The sequence below is a fragment of the Seriola aureovittata genome, chromosome 4, assembly GCF_021018895.1.
Source record: "Seriola aureovittata isolate HTS-2021-v1 ecotype China chromosome 4, ASM2101889v1, whole genome shotgun sequence".
In the NCBI taxonomy this organism is placed as follows: Eukaryota; Metazoa; Chordata; class Actinopteri; order Carangiformes; family Carangidae; genus Seriola; species Seriola aureovittata.
Genome location: NC_079367.1, coordinates 29,749,960 through 29,774,213, shown reverse-complemented (window position 1 = coordinate 29,774,213; position 24,254 = coordinate 29,749,960). Strand labels below are relative to the sequence as shown.

At 44.6% G+C, this 24,254-nt stretch overlaps 1 protein-coding gene across 7 annotated transcripts; it reads left to right on the top strand.

The window, feature by feature from the left end:
* Positions 1 to 1,370: 1,370 nt before the first annotated feature.
* On the top strand, positions 1,371 to 24,214 carry abcc5 (ATP-binding cassette, sub-family C (CFTR/MRP), member 5). 7 transcript variants are annotated; one of them, XM_056373608.1, is made up of 31 exons: positions 1,371 to 1,509; positions 2,274 to 2,431; positions 6,988 to 7,097; positions 7,186 to 7,341; positions 7,745 to 7,889; positions 8,102 to 8,335; positions 8,564 to 8,737; positions 10,125 to 10,272; positions 10,365 to 10,513; positions 10,622 to 10,729; positions 11,130 to 11,293; positions 11,750 to 11,957; positions 12,337 to 12,408; positions 12,490 to 12,617; positions 12,765 to 12,837; positions 14,463 to 14,666; positions 14,748 to 14,891; positions 17,242 to 17,335; positions 17,429 to 17,598; positions 17,709 to 17,855; positions 18,179 to 18,308; positions 18,390 to 18,672; positions 18,767 to 18,953; positions 19,038 to 19,127; positions 19,771 to 19,960; positions 20,070 to 20,229; positions 20,336 to 20,414; positions 20,516 to 20,629; positions 20,715 to 20,879; positions 21,716 to 21,858; positions 22,440 to 24,213. In XM_056373608.1, the coding sequence occupies exons 2-30, from the start codon at positions 2,333 to 2,335 to the stop codon at positions 21,815 to 21,817; spliced, it is 4,227 nt and encodes a 1,408-aa protein (XP_056229583.1). In that variant the 5' UTR covers positions 1,371 to 1,509; positions 2,274 to 2,332; the 3' UTR covers positions 21,818 to 21,858; positions 22,440 to 24,213. The 7 variants fall into 7 exon arrangements, with proteins under 7 accessions (XP_056229583.1, XP_056229584.1, XP_056229581.1 ...); XM_056373609.1 differs by having other exon boundaries at positions 12,493 to 12,617; positions 21,716 to 24,213; XM_056373606.1 differs by having other exon boundaries at positions 21,716 to 24,213.
* Positions 24,215 to 24,254: the final 40 nt, after the last annotated feature.

Sequence of the window (24,254 nt, the reverse complement as noted above, 5' to 3'; positions counted from 1 at the left end):
GAGTCCTCTCCACTACTTCTAACTTCTCCCAGACTTAGGAGATACTTTTAGCGCTAAGTGGCTTTGTGAATAGCTCTTAGTAAAATAAAGTCCTAAAGTTAGGACTGACCCATTATTTTTTAGGAGTTTCTCCTAAATCGGCAAGTTAATAGCTCCTTTTAGTCTTTGTGAATACGGGCCCAGATGTTTAGATGGACCAGTTATTTTTTTGGATTGACTTACTTATACGTGAAACCATGGATTCAACTTTAAAACTGAAATAAAACGTGTTTCATTGCTTAACAACTGCTAAAACAGAATATTGGCCCAATAAACTGACATGACTTTGTACTGGGGGGGGTCTGCAAAAAACCTGTCTTTATTGCAGACATATGGCAAATATAAAGATGAAACACTTGGGTGAAATTATTATTTTATCCAGAGTGTGATATAAAATATATATATAATGATTGAATCCTGAAAGAGGATTAAATAAAATATCAGTTAAATGATTTTATTGTTTGATGAAACTAAACATTTCACTGCTGGAAGCCATTTGTTAAAAAAGGTCAAATCATTTCCAACAGGTGGTTTCAGTGCGTTTTAGTTGAACAAATAGTATTTATGAAGTGGTGGTGTACACTTCTTAGTCTGTCACGGTTTACTGTATAGTAAATTGGTGTGTGCAGTATATAGCTAGTACATGGTTTTTTTTTTTTTTTAAGTTGGCTGTATTGTAACCATCCATTCCCACAATGCAGTGCAGTAAATGAGTGGCTACAGTAGACCTACAAATGTTTATATAACACAATACAGTAATATGTATTTTACAGTAATGCTTAAGTGCCATTAGATACATGTGTTGATAACTGTTCTCAGACCTGCGGGATGGACTCTGTTGTGTCTGAGCATATTTCCTCTTTCACTAAAGTCAGTCAGGTTTTAATCTAAATATCAAAACATCGAGTCTAAGTCTTAAAGCTCTGGTGAAAAATTCACTGGTGACAATGTTGAAGTGATTGACTGACTTTGCATGTTTCAATATGTGAACAAGGTTTAGAGGTTGTTTTAGAGGCTTTTGCACAGGTGAGTCAGTGTTATGAGAAATGACTGACTGCATTAAGAGAGGTGAGAATGACTTTTCTGATGTGTGAATTGCATCAAAGTGATTGAGAAAAACTGTAAATGTGGGAAGTATCTGTTGAGGTTAAATCTGATAACAGGAAGTTAACCTGCTCTTTGGTTCAGGACTCAGAGCGGCTGCTGCCTGACAGGCTCTACTGAGGGCTGAGAAGACCAACGTACTTACTTCAGTACTGACGTCATGGGGGGGGGGCATGGATGCGGTGGTCCTAACGTTACAGTAGGACTTCATGTCCCAAGATGCCCCGCGCTGATGCTGATGAGGAGCTGCGGTTTCACAGAAGAGGAGCGGTTTCACAGAAGAGGAGCTGTTTACAGAGAACAGCGGACCTGAAGGAGAACAGGAAGGACGGAGAGTCTGTCCACGCACCGCGGACGCACAGACAGGTGAGACGGACAGTCAGGTGAGCAGGTCTCCGACCACGTTGTCTCTGTTTTAGTTCCTGTCTGATGTTCAGCACGCTAGGTTTGTTTTGTAACATCACATGCTTTTATTCTGAAAGTGTCAGCCTCATTATGGATTATTCTTTTATTCTGGAGGGTTGCAGGATGTTTTTAAATCCGAACATTACTGTATTTCTCCCATAATGCACCTGTCGTTCTCTGTACTGCAGTATTCTTCACAGTATTTGTACTCACAGTACTTCTGTAATATCACTACAGTATTAATGTGTACTATGTGCAGTATGAGGGGGGACTGTGTGACTGTTATACTGTTGAACAGCCTCAGTGTGTTACAGTGTATTTTACTGGTGTGTATTAGTGTGTACCGTGTGTACTGTATGAAGTATTAGTGTGTAGCGTGTGTACTGTATGAAGTATTAGTGTGTAGCGTGTGTACTGTATGAAGTATTAGTGTGTACTGAGTGTACTGTATGAAGTATAAGTGTGACCTGTGTGTACTGCGTGTTTGTACCGTATGTGTCTAAAGCTTCTTAAGATTGTGACTGTTGTGTTTGTTTCTAAAAATCATTGCTTCTAAATGAATCCATCATGTGTTTTGCATCAATAAACAACATGTAAAGTTCATTCTGTACGATTCCGACCCAATGTCCTCTCACTGTTCCAGAGCTTTTTAATGACACGCATAGACCAGAGACCAGAAGCTCATGTCCCTGTCTCATGTGTCCTCTGTTTCTGGTTCTGTTCAGACTGCCAGACTTTGAATAAAGGGGGTCCAAGGTCACAGCTCCATGTGGTCTGATAGAAGATGAGAGAACATGACTTTGGATGGAGTGAGCCAGGGTCTCTACAACCCTCCTGCAGCACTCTGCTGGGGTCAGAGGTCAAACTACAACAGGAAGTCCAGGTGAGAACAGAGTCCACATCCAGAGAGAGAGAGATAGATAGATACTGGAAAGGTTTCAGCTCGTTTCCACATTAAATGTGACAGCTGTTTGTGGACAATCAAACAATCAATCAAACAATCAATCAATCAATCAATCAATCAATCAATCAATCAATCAATCAATCAATCAATCAGTCTGTCTGTACAGAACCTTTCCTACAGGACATTGCAGACTGATGAGAGTGAGAGTTGAGATGGAAACAGACTCAGTAGACTGTGACCATCAAACATAAAAACAGACACAAGAAGAGAAAGAACAAAGAGAGAAATAGAAATAGAAGTGGTGAGAAGGAAATAGATTCGTATCAAATAAAGATAAATCAAATAAAAACAAGTAAAGATAAATAAAGATAACCAGAGGATAAACGGAAGTGAAGCTGCAGCCTCCTCACATCACTTCATTGTTTACATAATGAAGCCCCACCTCCAGCTGATGCTCAGGGAAATCTAGTCATCTGATTGGCTGAGGCAGAGAGGCTGCGATGCATCTTGTTGGTCGATGTTGTGTGAATGTATGTCATGAGAGAGAGGGAGTGTGTGTGTGTGTGTGTGTGTTTGAGCATCACTAGGCGGCAAACGTGAGCTCTGCACGTGCTCAGTATCATTATCAGAGAGGACACACACACACACACACACACACACACACACACACACAAACAGACTTTCTCTGAAACTGCTCCATGAACACCCAGAGAGGAAAACCTGAACCTGCAGCATCTTCAGTGTCCCCCCCCCCCCCCCCCCATGTCTCTGTGTGAGTCAAGACAGCAGCTTTTAAGGTGAAAACTACAAGTTGTATCAGAAAAGTTTCTTCGCTAGCAGCTTCCCAAGACTTCAGTAAAGACAATGATAGGTTGAGGTTTTATCGTAGTGTCAAAACTCCCCTCAGCTCTGTTTTTGGCAAGAACTTCAGAGCTCAGTTTAAAATGAACAGCATGAAAGATTTCTGATGAGACAAACACTGGGTGATAGAGCACAAACGTCTCTGTTTTTATATATAAATTAACTATAATGGTTGGAAATTGTGGGATATAAAGGAGTTTGTCTGATTTTTTCAGGGATGTCAGTTAGAGTGCGCGTGATGTCGTCCACTCTGTCTCTCAACATTCAGTGTAATACACACCCATCAGAAAATCTGAAATTGTCTAAAAATGACACAAAACTTAAACTGCGATTTTGTGAAAACCGTAATAGTTATGAAAATACTGATTCAACCTAAAAAAGCATCAAGTCTTGTGACCTGTTTAAAGTCTCAGCCATGTTTCCACATTAAAACATGACGAAGCAGTAGGGCTCCAAGAAGGGGTGGATTTGGTCATTTTCATGACGTCTCTCCATTCATTCTCTAGTTTGGTATTTATGTCGCCATGGAGTTCTGATTTATAATTTGTCACACACACACAGGACTGATGCTGAGTGTGGGACTGACCCAGTCTGACCAGTGTGTTACTGGTCAGATGGACAAGCACAGAGAGAAGAGCGACATTACCCATGTGCCTCGGCTGCTCAGCAGCAGGAAATTAAAACACTATGTCCGTTTTGTCATGTGACACATTTATCACCATGGAAACGCATCAGTTCAGAATATCTGCTCTCTGACTGTTACAGCTGCAACAATTAGTACATTAATCAATTAGTCAATCAACTAAATATAATCATTTTTTGAACAAAAACATCAACAAATTTTTTTATTTTCTCAGATGTGAAGATTTTCAGTCGCTTCAACTTTTCAACACAATTGTTAAACTAATAAATAAAATGTATTATTTAAAAGTCTTTTATTATTCACCGCAGGACTGGCAAAACGTACAAGCTGTGGACGCAGCACCAGGCACACACACTTCTTCACAAGGACTCTGTCCAACAACTGAAAACACCCTTTTTCTTCTGTTACTTGACTATGTGTAATTTCTGACGGACAGTTTGACTCCGCCCCCTGCTGTCAGGTGCCAGTCTACACACAAAAACAAAAGAACTAAATATTATTAGATATCATTGAATGACATGTTGAATAAATTCTTCTAAGAATGTACTATAACAAAACCTCCCTTTCAGTTGCTACACCTCCAGCTGAAGCTAACTACCTTTATATTTTACATTACATTTCATCAAGGCTAGAGGGAGAGAGAGGCGGTGTTCTCTGAAGAGAGAGAGGGACGCCCTACTCTGCTACACTATAACTACAGCTACAGGAACACTACTATATCTACTGCGAGTTAGCGGTGAGCTAATTGTGAGCTAGCTGTGAGCTAGTCTTTTATTGTAATGTTGTAAACAAACAAAGTTATGTATAAAGTGAGACTGTGTATGAAGCAGGTGGTTTCTGTGGAAATGTTTCAGGCTAGATTTCAAGTCTATGTCACGAGCAGTTCACTACTCAGCTGTTCACCCCAGAAACCAGGAGCCGGTCAACAAGTGATTCTGCTCCTTTCATAATCACACATAGAACTGGGCTCGTATTCACAAAGCATCTTCAGGCTAAAAGTAGCTCCTAACTTCTTGATTCAGGAGAAACTCCTAGAGGTAATGGCCGTTACTTTGCAAAAGAGAGAAGTCGATCTATTCGCCAAACAATAAATGTGCTCTGACCCGACATCATAGGACAATTCATACGATTTCTTTTAGATGTTCAACAACTACAGAGAAATAAAGCAGCTTCATGGTCGGTCTACCCGGTGTGATCACTGTCAGAGACGGAACACATGTAAAAATTATTGCACCACCACAAGACAAGAAACAAGAAACAAGAAACAAGAAACAAGAAAGAAAATCTCACCATCAACACACAGGTTGTATTGATGCTGCCTGTACAGTCGTAGACATTGTTGTACAGTGTCCAGGATCTACACACGAGTCATGGATCTGAATGGAGAGTGACCTGATCAGCTGTTTGAAAGGATCATATTCCAGCTGGATGTCACCTGGTGGGACAGTGGAAATCTTCTCACACCTCAACCCACAGCTACATTACAACACTACGCTACAACAGACTGTGGCTAATAGGCTGCCAGTTAGCTTTAGTTAGGTCAACTATGACACGTGAGGTTTTTTTTTATTGAGAGACTTGAATGTTAGTTTTTATAGTAAAGTTAAATTCTCCTGGGTCACAAACCTTATCATACAGATGCATTTTAGAGAGTGCACTGCTTTTGTAAACGGCATCTAATCCGTTATTTAATTTGTATTTGTTTATTTCTCAGTGTTTTTATATAATTACTGTGGATGTTGAGCCTTCTCACTGGCACACACCAGTCTTTCATCAACCAATCACTGTGGTTCCTGCAAGCGAGCTCATCCATGAAAATTGACGTAGGCCATAGCAACAAATGCTTTGTGAATACAGACCCTTATCTTTATAATAACCTCATGAGTTTTTACCACCGAGCTTTAGGTCATTTCTTCTTTTGCAACAATGAAATGTTGTGAGGAGGGGCTTCTCTGTGCATCTGCTCCTCTGTCTCTTGCTTTCTGTTGAGACTCTCAGATTTATTTACTTTTCATCGAAGGTGTCGGAAGGTCCTGACTGTTGCGGTCCACTTTAACCCCTGTGTACTTGTGTAAAATGTGTGAATAGGAAATGACTTCACAGAAACACTGAAACAAGCTGAACAAACTTTCCCTGAGACTGCAGCCTGTGTGACTGTCCCTGCTCCCTGCCCTCTGTGCCCAGCTCTGCTCTCTCTGTCTTTATGTTAACAGTTCCATGAACACATTACTTTCTTGTGAAGGGATTACTGGTGTTTTGCTGCACTGAAGAACCATCATATGTCTGTTTTCCTTTTCTCTGAGCCACAACCACTTGTACTGGGCAGGTTTGTGTGAGCGAGGTAGTAGGCAGTGGACCGAACCACTGTGAGGCAGAGGGGGCGACAAAATCATTTGAAACTTAAAAACACATTGTTTTGCATTAGTAATTTTCACAAGCGCTTTAAGAACATATTATTGTATGACTTAAATTTACATAGTTAGATTTACAATGATACACTGAAGGGGACATATCACAATTTCAGCCTATTGATCCAGACTGACATCATGACCTGAGATCAGAGCTGTGGTCAAAAAGTCTTTTTTGCTTAGGAAGGTCGAGGAGAAGTGGTTTGTTGGAACTTGTTATTAGTCTTTTTTTTTTTTCTTTTTGGCTTTTTTTCCTTTATTCTGATAGGTGCAGAGAGAGAGAGATAGGAAAGTCAGGGAGAGAGAGAGGGAATGACATGACAAAGCAAAGGGCCGCGGGTCCGACTCGAACGCATGGCTGCTGCATTAGGACTAAACCCATGTCGTATGAGCTTTACCCAGTGACCCGGTGCCCACAGAATTACCTGCCCACACCAGAACCTTACAGGGTCCTTTCTGAAAGATGGGTACAAAAACGTTTCCCCTATCTCTGTGTGTGGGTGTTTGGACTCCTCCTGCTATGTTGCTGAGGAAAAACAAGAGTCTGTAGCATGTTTGTACCCCAACAATGATCTCTGTCTGTGTGTGTGTGTGTGTGTGTGTGTGTGTGTGTGTGTGGTCAGGGTGTGTTTGGTGTGTGTGAGGACAGATCAGCTGGTTGCCATGGTAAAGAGCTGAGGGAGGGTGGAGCTAAAAATGCAAACCCAAGCAAACCAGGTGGAGAGACCAACAGGTAACTCACACACACACACACACACACACACACACACTGAACATAAACACAGTAAGTACACACAGTTCAGGTGTGTGTGTCTCCTCAGGTTTGATCATCCTGTCGACAGAGCAGGTCTGTTCTCCTTCATGACGTTTCATTGGCTGACTCCTCTGGTTGTACACGCCCACAGGAAAGGGCAGCTACTATTGGACGACATTTGGGCCGTGTCACAGAGGGAGTGTAGCCATGACAACAGCCTAAGGTGGGTGGAGTTAATAAATGAGTCTTGGATTTGAAGGCTTGAACCCTGAATTACAGCCAAGTCAAGCGGTTACCACGGTGACAGTGATGCGATGAGTGTTTGAGGATGAGGTGAGTTTAGAGGTGGTGTGTGTGACGGTAGTGTAGCAGTGATCAGTTTGTTTCACCTGGACAGCAGAGCTTCTGAGCAACTGAACTGAAGCTAAATGACCTTCAGCTCTCAGCAGCGGTTCAGTCATAGTGGACATCATCATACCAGCACCATGGAGACAGTCTGACACACTGTGTGTGTGTGTATAGTGTGTTTTTGTGTGTGTGTGTATATATATGTATGTGTGTGTGTGTGTGTGTGTGTATATATATGTATGTGTGTGTGTGTAAAGTGTGTGTGTCTGGACCCTCAGGCTGGCGTCTCTGTGGGAGGAGGAGCAGAGGTCAAAGGGCAGCGAGGCGTCTCTCTGTTCAGTGATATGGTCTTTCTGTCGGACTCGTCTCCTCCTCTCCATTCTCTGTCTCACCGTCACTCAGCTGGCTGGATTCAGTGGGCCGGTGAGTCTGGACCAGTGTGACCAGTGTGACTTGTACAGTCAGTGTAACCAGCTCAGCCCAGTCAGTAAAACCAGTACAACCAATAAAACCGGTATGACCAGTACATACAGTCCAGTGTTAAGACCAGCATGACCAGTAGGTCCAGTAGGACCAGTAAGACCAGTCGCAGCAGTCCCAACAGTACTAAAGCAGTGGTGTCGTCTCTCCTCCAGGCATTTGTGGTGAAGCGTCTGCTGGAGTACAGCCAGCAGGAGAAGCCAGACCTGGGCTACGGTCTGCTGCTGGTTCTGGGTCTCCTCACCACCGAGCTGATCCGGTCCTGGTCTCTGGCTCTGACCTGGGCCCTGAACTACAGGACCGGATCCAGGCTGAGAGGAGCCATCCTAAGCATGGCCTTCAACAAAATCCTCCATCTGCGCAGCGTCAGGGACAAGACCATGGGACAGGTACTGGACTCATTTCCTTTCCTCTTTCCTTCCCTCCCTGCCTCCTCTCTTCTCCGCTGTCCTCTGTCTGAGGGGATTTATTCTCCCTCTCCCTCTCTCCCTTTCCATCTCTTTATTTATTTAAATTCAAAAAGCTTTATTGACATAGCTATATTCAGACACATAGTGAGTACTGACATTCATTCAGAAAAGTCAACAGTGTGTTTGTGCCCCCCCCCCCCCCTCCAGCTGATGAACATGTGCTCCAGTGATGGTCAGAGGATGTTTGAGGCAGCAGCAGTGGGGAGTCTGTTAGCAGGAGGCCCCCTGGTGGCCGTCCTCGGCGTGGCCTACAACCTGTTTATACTGGGTCCAACGTCTCTCCTGGGATCAGCTGTCTTCATCCTCTTCTACCCCGCCATGGTCAGTCACTGTCTGTCTTCCTCACAGTCCTGACTCAGTCAGACCTGAACACAGACCTGAACCACATTTTGATTTGGTTCAGTGTGACTTCCTGACAATATTATTTCTCTGATGTCCCTCCAGAATAAAGGTTCATGCTGCAGAACTTCATTGAGAATCCTCCTGTTTTTAAGTTCTCTTCAGGATCACAGTAATCCAGTGATAGTTGTGTGAACATCATGATCCACTGCAGACAGGAGCTGGTCACAGCTGATTCAGCTGCTGGCAATGAAACAGTTTGACCAGAGGGAAACAAATACAGGCAAAAAAAATCTGCGTGACTATACTGCTCATTGTCACGTCCTTACAACATAAACTAATATATATAAGTCTAATGTGTAAATCTATATATACTCGGTTAATGAAGCTGTGTTTGAACTGTATCACCATACAGCGACAATCTAACAAAAAACGTTTGGAGATTTTTATTGTGGCTCTCTTGAACTGTGATCTGTGTCTGACGGTAGAGACACATCATTTGCTCTACAGCTCTCTGATGCGCTAAAATGCACATTGTTCTCTTCCTACCAGAACATTTTCAGTCACTTTTACAAAGCAGCGGATCAGTCAGAGACACACAAAAACCTTCCATCTATCCATCTCACATCTCATCAGTGCTTCCTCTGTTGACACCCTTACAGCTGAACACCTGTTGCTTATTGTCTCTGCTCTGAGTTGTGGACATGATGTGATGTGATGAAAGTATTGTGTGGCTCATGGAGATGAATGAGATGTCTCTGTGAGGCTGCACTGGAACAAACACAAACACTTAGATAAATATTAAGCTCCTAAATTAATTCTGATCTTCAGCCGTTGTGGTGAAGTTAATGTAACTACTGTTAGTGGATAATAAAGTCAGTCACTCACGTACTTCTACTATTTTACCTCATTATGTACACTTTGGTTTTAATAGTGAATTCTTGCTGTTTATACTTCTAGTTATTATATTAGAAATAACTTGTTTTTTATTGTTCACATTGTATTTATCATCAAATAAATAAATATCTAAAAGCAGCTAACACTTGAGGCTCATGGGAATGTTGTTAGTTCTTCAGGTGTTTGGACCTTCATCCTTTAATTGATATACTTGTTGTTGCCATGGTATCAGATGTACAATACAAACAGTCACATCATGCATTCCGTCCACAATAGAGAGGTCTGTCATCATTGTGCTGTTAAAACATAATGTTTTATATGGAGTCTGTTAAGGAACTGTCCCCCAAGCTTTGGGTTTAATATGTTCTCATTCTGTCTCGTCAACACATGAAACGTCTGCGATGAGGTGACGTATCTGTAGATCCTAATCCTCACACCTGATCAAGTAGATTGATCCTAATTTTCTGATCAGATGTTCAGCTCCAGACTGACGGCATACTTCAGGAGGAAGGGTGTGGCCGTGACCGACAGACGAGTCCAGAAGATGAATGAGATCCTCAGCTACATCAAGTTCATCAAGATGTACGCCTGGGTCAAAGCCTTCTCCCAGGACGTCCACCGTACGTATTCACATGACACACACTCACCTGGAGGGCCTGTCACCGTGGTAACACAGAAGCACGGTGCTGATGACCCCTGTGTTCTGCTCCAGGTATCCGTGAGGAGGAGCGCAGGATCCTCGAGCTCACAGGTTACTTTCAGAGCATCACGGTGGGTGTGGCTCCGATCGTCGTCGTCATCGCCAGCGTGGCAACGTTCTCTGCCCACATGTTGCTAGGATATGACCTGACAGCTGCTCAGGTACCGCACACAGAGAGCACACCTGTGTCATGTGGGTGCTGTAGTTACTGGTCATGTGTTTTTAATGTAGACTACACACTAACAGACGTTTCCTCTCCATGTCTTCAGGCCTTCACCGTGGTGACGGTGTTTAACGCCATGACCTTTGCCCTGAAAGTCACTCCATTTTCTGTCAAGTCTCTGTCTGAAGCTTCAGTGGCCGTGGAGAGATTCAAGGTGTCATACACCTTTTTTTGTTTTTACCTTTCTACCTACCTTTTTATCCACCTGCCTGCATCCCTCCCTACCTACATTCTTACATGACTTCCTGCTTTTCTCCACATGTACAAGTAATGACATTCGGTGATTGTTCCAGATTGTTGTGTTGAGGTTCGACGGTCCAGCTTTTCCCTGGCTGTTGGACAGATGTTGACAGTTTGATGAATGAACGGGGAACAATGGATGAATAGACTGATTTGGAGGGATGGAATGAGCTGAGTGGGCAGAGATAAAACTAAGCTGATGTGTCTGGGCAGTTTGATCTGAGGAAGCTTTATCCAAAAACTGATCACAGTGAAACTAAAGGGCTCTTCCACCAGTTTAATCTGGTTTGACCTGCCTGTCTCTGTCTCTTCAGAGTCTCTTCCTGTTGCCGGAGTTTGACAGTGTCCGAGCGGTACCTGCTGATCCTCAGGTTGCTGTGGAGATGTGTAGGGCCAGTCTGGTGTGGGAGGGGGGCGGCCAGAGCACCCAGCCCAGTCCATGTAACCAAACAGCGAGCAGACTCCGACACAGGGACAGGTAAACTGACGTTTACAACGTCTATGTCCAAAAATCATTCACCCATTCATTAATTACCACATACTATTTACCTATGTAATTCATGCATTAATGCTGATGCCACGCCAGGCATCAGGTGGATCAGTGTGGTGTCAGCAGTAATGTGGCTGTTGTACATGGGTTGTTGTGGTGAAGCCTGGCCTGGTTCTAGACCTCTTGAACCAACGCCCACATCAACTATTTGTTCCACTATTCAGATAGAATGAACTAAAACAACATGTCAGCCTGATTATAAGGCTATGTGGTTTCTCTGGGGGTAAATTATTCCAGAAGCGTGTTAGTTGATGAACATGTACATGGTATGGAGTGTTTGGGAGCAGAACATATACCATGGACTCATCAATGAGAATGTTCTGCTGTTCTCTAAACAGTTCCTGCAGTGGAATAAACAGCTAAAATGTGTGTGGTGATCTCCAGGTGCAGAGACAGGGCTGCTGTTCACCAGGAGGAGGAGGAGGAGCAGGAGGAGGTAACTGGCTCCCTGCTGAGAGAAGAAGGAGATGTAACCTCAAGCCCAGAAGAGGAGGAGGAGGAGGAGGAGACCTGTCCTGCTGACCTGTCTGTCCCTCCTGTCTCCCCACGCCTTCAGAGCACCCTGCACTGCATCAACCTGAGCATCCAGCAGGTAGACGCACCATCCAGGGTCAGATACAGCATGTCTGTCTGTCTGTCTGTCTGTCTGTCTGTCTGTCTGCCTGTCTGTCTGTCTGTCTGCCTGTCTGTCTGTCTGCCTGTCTGTCTGTCTGTCTCTGTCTTTCTACCTGTCTGTCTGTCTTTCTCTCTGTCTGCCTGGCTCTCTACCTGTCTGTCTGTTTGTCTGTCTGTCTGTCTGTCTCCCTCTATCTCTCTACCTGTCTGTCTGTCTGTCTCCCTCTGTCTCGCTACCTGTCTGTCTGTCTCTGTCTCGCTGTCTGTCTGTCTGCCTCTCTGTCTGCCTGGCTCTCTACCTGTCTGTCTCTTTGTCTCTCTCACCTGTCTGTCTCTCTACCTGTCTGTCTGATCAGGGGAAGCTGGTTGGTGTCTGTGGCAGTGTGGGCAGTGGGAAAACCTCCCTGATCTCAGCCATCTTAGGACAGGTGACATTACCTTCATTAACTTCATTTAACCACCACTCGCTCTAATGGAATGAGTGGTATTGATTATTGATTATGTATTAGCAGATGACTGTGTTGGACGGCAGTGTGGCTGTCAGAGGAAGGCTGGCCTATGTGGCTCAGCAGGCCTGGATCCTGAACGCAACGCTGAGAGACAACATCCTGTTTGGACAGCAGTACCAGGAGGACAGGTGAGAGGGAGACACCTGGATGACAGGTGTGGACATTGGTTTAGTTTTTGGGCGTGGTCCAGCTTCTAGATCCAGTCTAACTAACTTACCTTTCTGTGTGTGTGTGTGTGTGTGTGTGTGTGTGTGTGTGTGTGTGTGTGTGTGCAGGTATCAGTCGGTGCTGAGCGCCTGCTGTCTCAGACCAGACCTCACCCTACTGCCAGACGCTGACCTCACAGAGGTGTCACTTCCTGTTTTTTTACCTTAGTGTAGGCAGTAGGTAGAGGTGTGGTCCTACACACCAACACAGGCACTGCTAAAGCATGTAGCTCTTGTCTTTGATAGGAGGATCGTTAGTAGAGGTGAGGTGCTGAACTCACTGAATCACTTTTCCACTGCAGGAATGTAGCGACCTCTGAACTGGGTCTTCCCTCAACATCTTTAAGAGTCTGTTGAGTCCTGGTTTGAGCTTCTTCTCACATTCCCACTGTATTTTACAATCCTGAACATTTCCCACGTGTCTTGTAAAAGGTGACAGCAGGATGGTGACAGCATCTAGCTTTTTGAACCAGTTCATATTTTTTTGTTTTCTCAGCTGCAGCATTGTGATCCTGTATTTTTCTATGATCTTGTTTTATCTTCTTTGCTGCTCTCTCTGTTTTGTCTTTACTGGTGGAGGACAGTGCCTGTGGACAGGAACAGGAGGGTGCTCCTTACCGTCCCTGGAGAAGCTTATGTCATGGTGCTACAGAGGCCAGTTGTTGAGTCTAGGATTCAGGAGATGACATCTCAATACCTCCCTGTGGAAGTGTTCTGGGCAAGTACAAGCGGGAGGAGACCCTGGATCTGACCCAGGACATAATGAGGGATTATATATCCCATCTGGTCTGGGAATCCATCAGGATCCCCCAGGAAGAAGTGGAGGATGAGACTGGGGTGACGGACATCTGGACTACCTTGCTTATCCTTCCACTGTATACCCCCACCAGCATATGTGGTGGTCCACCTTCAGGTTTTAACCCCTGACTCCAGATCCCAGTCTGGACACACTGCTTTGTGATTGTTGTAGTCGTCCTTGTCCTAAACCAATCAAAATTGACAACACTGAATCCGTTCTCTGAGAGAACCTAAACTGGATTTAATTCGTCCCCAAAGCGAGTGGAGACAAGTGGAGACAAAGCAGAACCAGAGATACACGATTACGTTGTGTTTCAATACATTTCTGCAGTGGAATGTGGCTCATGTTTCATAAGCACTAACACCTGGTTCTGGTCCAGAGATCAGTCTGTCTCCACCTCCCACACATCTGTAAATCAGGGGAGGGGTATCAGGGATAGCAGCACCCAGCTGGTTCATTAACATTTTGATGAGTAACTATACCCTGTTCAGACCTGGTATTAACATGCGTCCTCAGTGATCCGATCACGTGGTCACCCTCAATGTGGCCATGACACATTTGCGTTCACAGAATTTGGATATATGCGACCCAGACCACCTCTGAATGTGGTCCGAGTGATCAGATCTCTGTGGGTCCTTATTGCATTCACATCTGAACTTAGAGCTGTCCACTTGTGATGGGATCCCCAAGACGGATGTCAATACCAGGTCTGAACAGGGCCTTGGAGATCTGAACCAGTTTGGGACTAAAACACTGAGGTCACCACCTGAAACTCATCAGTGTGAAGTAAAAGCAGAGTCAGTGTTTCATGAGTGGTTGTTTCCAAACCAGGAGAGGTTATCTGACTTCACCCTGGATAAACAGCATGTAGTTTATCAGGATCTAACATGGTGCTATGTGACATGAACATGTCAGCAGCTCAAACACATCACAGCTCTCTGAAGACCTCCATGTTTCCAACCTGTCAGATTGGGGAACGTGGTGCCAACCTGAGTGGCGGACAGCGCCAGCGAATCAGCTTAGCCCGTGCCCTTTACAGCGACCGGGACATTTACATCCTGGATGACCCACTCAGCGCCCTTGACGCCCATGTGGCCAACCACATCTTCCACAATGCGATCAGGAAGCACCTTCGTCACAACACTGTCATCTTCGTCACCCACCAGCTGCAGGTAAACCTCCTCCTGACAGGGACAGGAACACTCTACTGCAAACAGTTACCATGGAAATAACCTGTGTGCATTTGTGTCCAGTACCTGGTGGACTGTGATGACATCATCCTGGTGAGGGAGGGGAGTATAGTGGAGCAAGGTAACCATGACAACCTAATGAAACTGAATGGAGACTATGCTGCCATGTTCAACCACTTCCAGCTGGGAGACACTCCATACATCGAGGTACCTGTCCGTCTGTCCACCTGTCTATCTACTTGTCTACCTGTCTGTCTGTCTCTGTTTTTACCTGTCTGTCAACCTGTCTCTCTGTCTACTTGTCTACCTGTCTGTCAATTCAATTTTTCAGTTCAATTCAATTCAACAGGCTTTATTGGCATGACATTTTCAATGTGAGGCCAAAGCCCAATAATCAGTGGAATTAAATGGAAATGAATTGAATATTCAAAAAAAGAAAGAAAGAGAAAAAAGTCAATAACCATATTAATATAATCAAATACAATATAATTATTAATAGAATTTATAGAACAAATATGTAATGAAATAAAGAAAAGGAAAAAAAACTAAATAAAATTATATACTTAATAATAATAACAATGCTAGTTCATTCATATAAATATTGAAGAAGATGGGGCCGAGGTTGCAGCCTTGCTTCACCCCTGTACCCTGTGGGAACAAGTCGGTGTATTTATCTCCAATTTTGACAGGCAATTTGTTATTTTCATAATTGAATTAAGTACATTAAAAGATTTCCCCCCTATACCACTTTCTATTAGTCTAAAAAGTAATCTCTCACAGATTTGTGTGAGCTCAGCCAGACTCACACACACACACACACACACACACACACACACACACACACACACACACACACACACACACACACACACACACACACACGCACATACACACTCCCTAAGCTTTAACCTTACAAGTTTTGCCTTTACATTTCACCTGTTATTTGAGCTATTTCCAGTATTGATTCGATGTCTTTCAATTTAATACATTTCAGTTTGTTCAGATAATGAAGTTAAGATTTCAGGATTTTCAGCTTTTTCAGGTACTGACTGCAGCTTCTCCAACTCTTTAGCTATTACACCTTAGGTTGCAGCATTTTAACACTTATTTCTGCATTTTATACAATTCCACTGCTTTTTAAACAATTTTTGGTCATTCAGCTTTCAGCTATAAGTTCTGCTTAGCTAGTGCTTCAACTTCCTCAACATTGCTTTAGGTACTTTTGCTACAGTCTGTCCCAACCCTACATACAACAGACATGAATTTACACACATCTCAACAGTTCTCACTGTAAACATGTTTGAATACAGTTTTAGTCAAGAAATATTCAGCAGTTAATTTTAGTTTGTCTCTCAAACTGAGTCCACATAGACAGACAGACAGATAGATTGATAGACAGACATGCACAGACAGACACACAGACAGACAAATAGACAGGAAAAGACAGACAGACAGACAGGTTGAAAGCTTTTTTATAAATTATTACTCACAAAGCGAGATCAAAATTCAGACTGGACAGTTGCTTCAGCAATTTTCTTCAGCTATCAGTTTGCAGTGTTTTTGAGCTTCCAGTAAGTTTTTCTTGTGCAGGACTGCTGTCTATTCAGCAATGTGCAGCATTAGCTCAGCAATTTCTTCCAATTTAATAGCCTACATTTCAGTTTGTTCAGATAATGAAGTGAAGATTTCAGGATTTTCAGGTTCTTCATGTACTGACTTCAGCTTTTCCAACTCTTCAACTGTTACACTTGAGCTCGCAGGATTTTTACTTTTTTTTTTCAGTTTCAACAATTCTGCTTTTTAAACCATTTTAGGCCATTGACCTCACAAGTTCTGCTTTTAATCTTCAGAAGTTGCTTCAGCTACTTCAGCATTGCTTCAGCAATCTCATTCAGCTCTCAGCATTCACACACATTTTCCTCAGGAAAGCATTTTATTGTTCTTTATAGCTCTTTCAAGATCTTTCAGTTTTCTGAAATCCCCTCTTGGACTTGATTTGTTATAGTTTTCTATAGAGATCTTCAATATGATTTTTCCAAGTATCTCCATTTTGATTGAACTGTTCGTTGTGATGTTTCTTGGTAAATAAGTTCCATTTTTCCGAGAATTTATTTGACCCCAGAGACTCTTCTATTAGTTTAATTGGTTTTGTAGATATTGCTCTTGTTTTACTCTCAGTGTGTTTCAATATTGTTTTAGATTCTCACAGTAACCAAGGCGGAGCTCCTGACTGGCTGGATTGCTCTGTTTTTGGTTTGAGACTTAATGTCTTCCTAATGGTTTTGTGTCTGAATCAAACCAGTTCTCCTTGTTCATTTTCCTTGGTTGTTTTGTTTAACATTTTAAGTTTGATAATGAAGCCAAATGATCAAATATGTAGTTAATGTTTACTACACATATCTCTGCACTATCTCCTGTTGTGCCCTTAGTTCATTTTCTATCTGTGTTGAGACCCAGATAGAATATCCATGGCTGCCTATGTGTTCTTTCTTCTTTCTCTGTGTTCAACTCTGTCCCTCTCTCTTTCTCTCTCTCTCTACCTGTCTGTCTGCCTCAGGCTCCCAGCAGGAAATCTGGTGGCTCTCAGAGGAAACCAGCAGACAGTAAACCAGGATCAGTGAAGAAGAATCCACCGGTTGTCAAGGACAATGGTAAGACAGAACACTGCTACACCTCTGTTCTGTTCTATTCTGTTCTGTTCTATTCTACTGTATTTTACTGTGCTTGATCATGTGACATTAAAGGGGAGGAGCAGCAGTGTGGGGGCGTGGCCTGGTCTGTGTATCGGCTCTACATGGTTGCGTGCGGTGGCTCCGCCTCCTGCCTGCTGATCCTGGTCCTGTTCGTCTTTAATGTGGGGAGTTCCGCCTTCTGTCAGTGGTGGCTCAGCTACTGGATCAACCAGGGCAGTGGGGTGAGTGTCTCCCCCCCCGATCACTGCCTCCCCCATCTCTTTACTTCCTCCCCCACTCAACCATTAACTCCTTCTCCTCCTGACTCCTCTTCATTTCTTGTTTTTTCCAGAACACCATGGTACCACAGGGAAACAACTCCATGGTGAGCATCAGCATGAAGGACAATCCCATGATGCAACACTACGCTGCTGTTTATGCCTCCTCCATGGGAGTCATGCTGCTCTTCAAACTGATCAGAGGCATCGCCTTCGTCAAGGTCAGTCCACCACAGTCCAAATCCTCCAGAGACCTGTCAAAGTTTCTGCACATGTCCGAGGAATCTAATGGGAAAGATGGCATTAGATTTAGATTTACTGGCGACGCTCAGCTTCAGCAGGTACTCAGAGCTGAGCCGAGACAGACTCAGTCCATACATCATCACCTCTGTCTTTGGGCCTGAACCAGGTTTTCAAGTGCTCCTTGTTCCTGCTGAGCTATCTGCCATTAAACACTCACTATCAGAAGTTCAGTATCAGTTGACACTGTTCCTCACATCACATCAGTGGTGTTTCTGGTCTGTCTCTGGTGGGCTCTCTGCAGGGAACTCTGCAAGCCTCCTCCAAGCTGCACGACCAGCTCTTCCACAAGATCCTCCGCTGCCCCATGAAGTTCTTCGACACGATGCCCACAGGACGGATCCTCAGCCACTTCTCCAAGGACATGGATGAAGGTGAAGGACAGGATGAGATGTGGGATGAGTCACAGAGCCTTTAGAAACTTTAGTGATAACCTCTTGTGTTTTCCCCTCCAGTCGACACCCGCCTGCCCTTCCAGGCTGAGATGTTCATCCAGAACGTGATCCTGGTCTTCTTCTGTCTGGGCGTCATCAGCTGTGTTTTCCCATGGTTTCTGGTGGCTGTGGGTCCTCTGGTCTTACTCTTTGCAGCCCTTCACAGTGTCTCCAGGGTCTTCATCCGGGAGCTGAAGCGTCTGGACAATGTGACGATGTCCCCCTTTATGTCCCACATCACCTCCAGCATCCAGGGCCTGGCCACGCTGCAGGCCTATGGCATGGATAGGGACTTCCTCCACAGGTCAGTGGTGGAACCACAAAATGTGCAGAGCAGGCACCAGGGTATGATCCATGACCCGAAACCACACCCAGGCTGCATGTGTTGTTGTTTTCAGATACCAGCTTCTGCTAGACCAGAACCAGGCTCCATTCTACCTGTTCAGCTGTGCAATGCGGTGGCTGGCAGTGCGCCTGGACGTCATCAGTGTGGCTCTGATCAGCATCACCGCCCTGATGATGGTCCTGATGCACGGACAGATCCCTCCCGCCTACGCCGGCCTTGCCATCTCCTACGCAGTGCAGGTAACTTACACCAACACACCTTCTGTTACCTGCTGGAAACACACTATCAACACTGTGACGTGAGCGTGTCTGTCCTTCCTCCAGTTAACAGGCTTGTTCCAGTTCACGGTTCGTTTGGCATCTGAGACTGAAGCTCGCTTTACTTCAGTGGAGAGAATCCACCATTACATCCAGGTACAGGAACAGGTTCTTCCTGCTGGTTACATTGATCTCCCTGAGAGAATTAAAGACAGCCCCCCTCCCTGTGGAGAAACCATAACGTCTAAACATTGTCCAAGAATCAGGTTTTGGAATCTGGATCAGTTCAGATCATTGAGGAGAAGTTTGAACCTGTTTCCAGCAGCTGAACATGTGCACACCAGCTGTTTGAGTTTCTGTCTAAACTGGATCAGCTGTACTTTAAATTCAATGCTTCTGTTGAATATTGATGCCAAACATGCTGACTGTGTGCATGTTGAGATTATACTCTAAATGTTTACATGCTACATGCTAACATGCTGATATTCAGTAGTTTATAATATGTTTCCTAGAAGATTTAGTTTTACTCAGCTGTAAGTTGACTTCAGCTGACCTGGTCTGAGACCAGTCAGAATCTGGTGTTGGGTTTTTACCCTCTAAACTTAAGGTGAAAATTATCATATGAGGCGTCACAGTGACTCTGTGGTCTAAGGCACGAACCATGTAACCAGAGCACCCTGGACCTTGGGCCGGGACATGTCCTGCTGTTTCTCCTCTGTGATCTGATCCCTGAACAACAGCTGGACTGACGCCACCTCAGTCCCAGCCTGGGTAAAACACTACACTGTCTGTATATCAGTCCCTGTCCCAGGAGGCCCCTGCCCAGGTCAAAGGTCGTGCCCCTCCGGCTGGCTGGCCCCACCAGGGGGAGCTAGTGTTCAGGGAAGTGGAGATGAGGTACCAGGAGAACCTCCCTCTGGTCCTGAACAGGATCTCCTGCACCATCAGGCCCAAAGAGAAGGTCGGCATCGTGGGCAGGACCGGATCAGGTAGGACGAGGTTCTGGGTCTCCACAGGTCAAAGGTTTAATTAAAAATGACTCTAAGCCCTGTGGACATGTCCCCCTGTCTCTGTGTCTCCCTGCCTGTCTGTGTGCAGGGAAGTCATCTCTTGGCGTGGTCTTGTTCAGGCTGGTGGAGTGCTGTGGGGGATCCATTCTGATCGACGGCATCGACATCAGTGACATTGGACTGGCCAACCTCCGCAGCAAACTGTCCATCATCCCCCAGGACCCAGTGCTGTTCAGTGGGACGGTCAGGTAGAAACACCCACCCGAGGAGCTCCTAAGAGGGGGGAGGGTGTATGACAACGATTTGTCTGTTTCCTGAATTTTCAGCACATACACGCCAGTCTGTGTGTTCCAGGTCTAATCTGGACCCCTTTAACCAGTACAGTGAGGAGCAGATCTGGGACGCTCTGGAGAGGAGTCACATGAAGGAGTGTGTGAGTACAGACTGTGCCCTGCCTGTCTGACTGTCTCTCTGTCTGTCTGACCATCTGTCTGTCTGTCTGCCTGTCTGACTGATTGTCTGCCTGTCTCTCAGGTGTCCCAGCTGTCCCTGAAGCTGGAGGCGGAGGTGGTGGAGAACGGAGAAAACTTCTCTGTTGGAGAGAGACAGCTGCTGTGTGTCGCCAGAGCTCTGCTGAGGCAGTGCAAGGTGAGAGAGAGACAGGTTAACTCAGAGACAGACAGGTAAAGTCAGAGAGAGGTTCTGTGGTGTGATTGGCTGGTTCTGGTTGCAGGTCCTGATCTTGGATGAGGCCACAGCAGCCATGGATGCTGAGACGGACGCTCTGATCCAAGAGACCATCAGGAGCTCGTTTCAGGACTGCACCACCCTGACCATTGCTCACCGCCTCCACACCGTCCTCACCTCCAACCGCATCATGGTGCTCAACCAAGGACAGGTACTGCACTGACCAATAGGGGCTCAGGACCTGTTGATGTTATCTAAAAGAGTGAGAACCAGTTCTGATGTGGGACATGGTTCTGGTCTAGTCTTTGGATTATATTTAGTGTAGATGTTAGTGAGTCTGTGACTCTGAGGAGATGAGTGAAGGATGCTCCTCCTCAGGCCCAAAGGTCCGCTGGGACCTGACTCCACTGAGTCCATGCACTCCAGTCTCACCTACATTCAACTGTTTGGATTCATTCCACAATCTGTACACAGCTCATCAGTTACAACAGTCAGTGATAGGTGATATACAATAACATGTCATCTGCATATAACATCACATAATGTTTTTATACTGTTAAAATTCTCTCCTGTTGCCTCAGCACTGATCAGGATAAATATTTGAGTTGACTGTGTCTGGCACAGTGTGAGACAGTGTGAGACAGTCTGGGACAGTGTGAGACAGTGTGGACAGTATGAGACAGCCTGGGACAATGTGAGACAGTCTGAATCCATGTGAGACAGTGAGAGACAGTCTGGGACAGTCTGAGACAGTCTGAAACCGTGTGAGACAGTCTGGGACAATGGGAGACCGCCTGAGACAGTGTGGGACAGTGTGGGACAATGTGACAGTCTGAGACAGTCTGGGACAGGGCGGTCCCAGTTAACCTGTCCAGGCTTCTTCAGGTGCACATTAGGGTCAGTCGTTATGATGTTGATGATGTCAGAGGTTTTAATCTCTGATCTGTAGAAAGTGAAATAAATAAAGATAGTTGTTAGCATGACAACAGAGAAATGTGAGTGTAGAAGGAGAGGTAAATAAAGTTTCCTTCCATGTGATTGGACCAGGTAGTGGAGTATGACGAGCCCTCCAAGCTGCTGGCCAATGAGAACTCTCGGCTGTGCTCGATGCTGGCTGCTGTGGAAAACAAGATCTCTGTCCGAGGATGAAGAAGGACTGAAGTGGGGTCAGAGGTTACAGCAGGTCAAAGGTCAGTCAGTGATATTAGACCAGCTGTATCCCAGTGATCCCATTAAAACCAGTATAAACCATGAGAAGGTGCTATTCCTGTACAGTACATGCTCTGCTGTAGATTATAGATGTGAATCAGCCTCACTGACTTGTCTCTGCGTAACGGTGTTTCATCAGCTGATGTGAACCAAATCTGTAGTTCTTATTATTATTTATAAAGATTTGTTTTGTTGTCATAAACATTCTGAGTTAACATGGTGACCTGGTGCTGTGAGATTGGATGTCTGGAGAGGGTCTAGAGGTTAAAGGACCATGACACGATTCTCGCCTTGTAAAAAGTGTTTCATTTTTCTCCTTTTAACATCATGCTGTTCAGAATGAAACGTGGTGCAGCTTCAGCTTCAGCTGGACTCTTTATTCATGAAGTAATAATCTGAACTCTCTCCTATAATGATGGTTATATATTATTAATCTGCATCATATACTATCACATCACATATGATTTAGAGGAACCTGAATGCAACATAACTGAAGGAAAAGGTGCCAGTGAAGGTGTTTCTGAATAGACAGTTGATCTGGACTCCAGAATATTCTTTCCAGGTGATGTGTCTGCACATGTAAACATCAGATCCCGGTCTTCAGAGACCTGGACGTGCTGGGTGTAGTGCTGTAGAAACACCTGGTCTCTGCCTCTGTGAACGATTGTGACGAGCTCCAGTTAACGTCCACACACGGACAGGACGGTTAGAGCCTGACAGAGGAAACACAGAGGAGGCTTGATCTGGTCACTGCGATCAAAACCTGGATTCGTCTGACCTGACCTGAGGACCTGAACCAGCACAGAATTGTTGTCTGTGGAGGAGATGAACCGCAGTGAACAGACGGTTTTCATGCTCCATTCAGTCACAGTAAAGATCTTTAAAGTGGAGTGAAGCTTAGGTGTGTTACCTGTGTGTAATGTGATGATCTGTGTCAGTCTGTTGTTATCTCTCTGTAAAGACCTGATGATGTCATGATGCTCTGATCTTCATGTGACTCATCTCAAAGCAGATGGACAGGACGTCTCCTGTCTGATGTCCAGTTTGTCCTCATGTCTCAGCAGCTCCACAGCAGAGGAAGAAGACAGAACTACCAAAATAAAAGTCTGGTTGCGAAAAATAAACAGAGTCTGAACTCTTAAAGAGCTACAGGAAGTGAGAGATTTTTCAAGTCAGCTCATTTTTTATCAAACAGCCTTGTAGCGAATGCATGTGTGTGTGTGTGTGTGTGTGTGTGTGCTGTGTTTTCTTACAGCCTTATAGCATGATTTGATAACTGCCTTGTCTGAAGAGGGGGGGTCTGCTCTGAGATATTGTAATAAATAAAACAATTTTAAGATGAAAGCTTTGTGGTGTTTCCTGGTTCTGTTCATTAAAGTCTATGTTCTTTGGCTTTAAATCTTCTCACATGTATTTTTATTCAATGAGAGTTTTATAGTCGTTTTCTTCCTGCTGATCATTTTCAGTTTTTACATCAGTTCTATAAAACCAGCAGATTGGTCCTGTACAGACAGAGGTCAGTCACTCTCTGCTGATTTACAGGACAACATTAAACCCCACCAAAGTCCTGCATCCAAATCCCACTGCAGTAAGAGTACATTAGTGTTATCAGTAAAACCTTAAGTGTTGAAAGCAAAATGAAAAGCACTCCATATACAGGATACCCTCTATTAGTCAGAGTGTTAATACTATGGGATGTAAAGAGGCCTGTTAGTTAAGATACATATCACTTTATCTGTACAGCACCTGTCATACAGGTAAGTGCAGTTCAGACAAGCGGAGAATAAGACAGTTTAGTAAAAGAGTCTGAGAGCAGAGTGAATCACAAATCTGATAGTTACCTAATAAAACAGACAAAAGACAATAACAAATACTAAACATTTTATAATATGAATACAGTCATGACACCTTCTCAAAGAAGGTGGAGGAAGCTTTGTTGAGGCAGGAACATCTCCATGTCTGCAGTCTGTCATCTTCTGTCTCAATCACAGGATTCAACATCACCAGTGAACAGAACAGGAGGCAGCTGAGGCTCACATGTTCCTCCACTGATCTCAGGGCCGGTGGTCCAGTCTACATGTCCACATATTCTTGAGCAAAACACTGAGCCCTGGGTGCCTCCTGATGGTTTGACCAGCTCACTGCCACCAGTGTGTGAGGGAATGTTTTAGATAAATGTATAATCCTCACAGTTTGGTCTACAAACATTCTCTAATCTTCATTATTAAAAACATCAGACTGCACATTAAACTGTGCTTTCCTTCAGGTCAAACCTCTCTAGCTCTGCAGACACCTCTCACCCTGCCTCCTGGTCTTTTAGCCTGTGGCTCACTCCTTCTTCTGTTTATGTTTCAATATGAAGACGCCCTCTTGTTGA

Bases quoted from the DNA above. Each gene is read 5' to 3' on its own strand.
- abcc5 (XM_056373608.1), top strand. From the start codon at position 2,333: ATGAGAGAACATGACTTTGGATGGAGTGAGCCAGGGTCTCTACAACCC. The intron at 8,336-8,563 runs GTACTGGACTCA...CCCCCCCTCCAG, and splicing joins GGGACAAGACCATGGGACAG to CTGATGAACATGTGCTCCAG. The intron at 14,892-17,241 runs GTACCTGTCCGT...TGTCTGCCTCAG, and splicing joins GAGACACTCCATACATCGAG to GCTCCCAGCAGGAAATCTGG.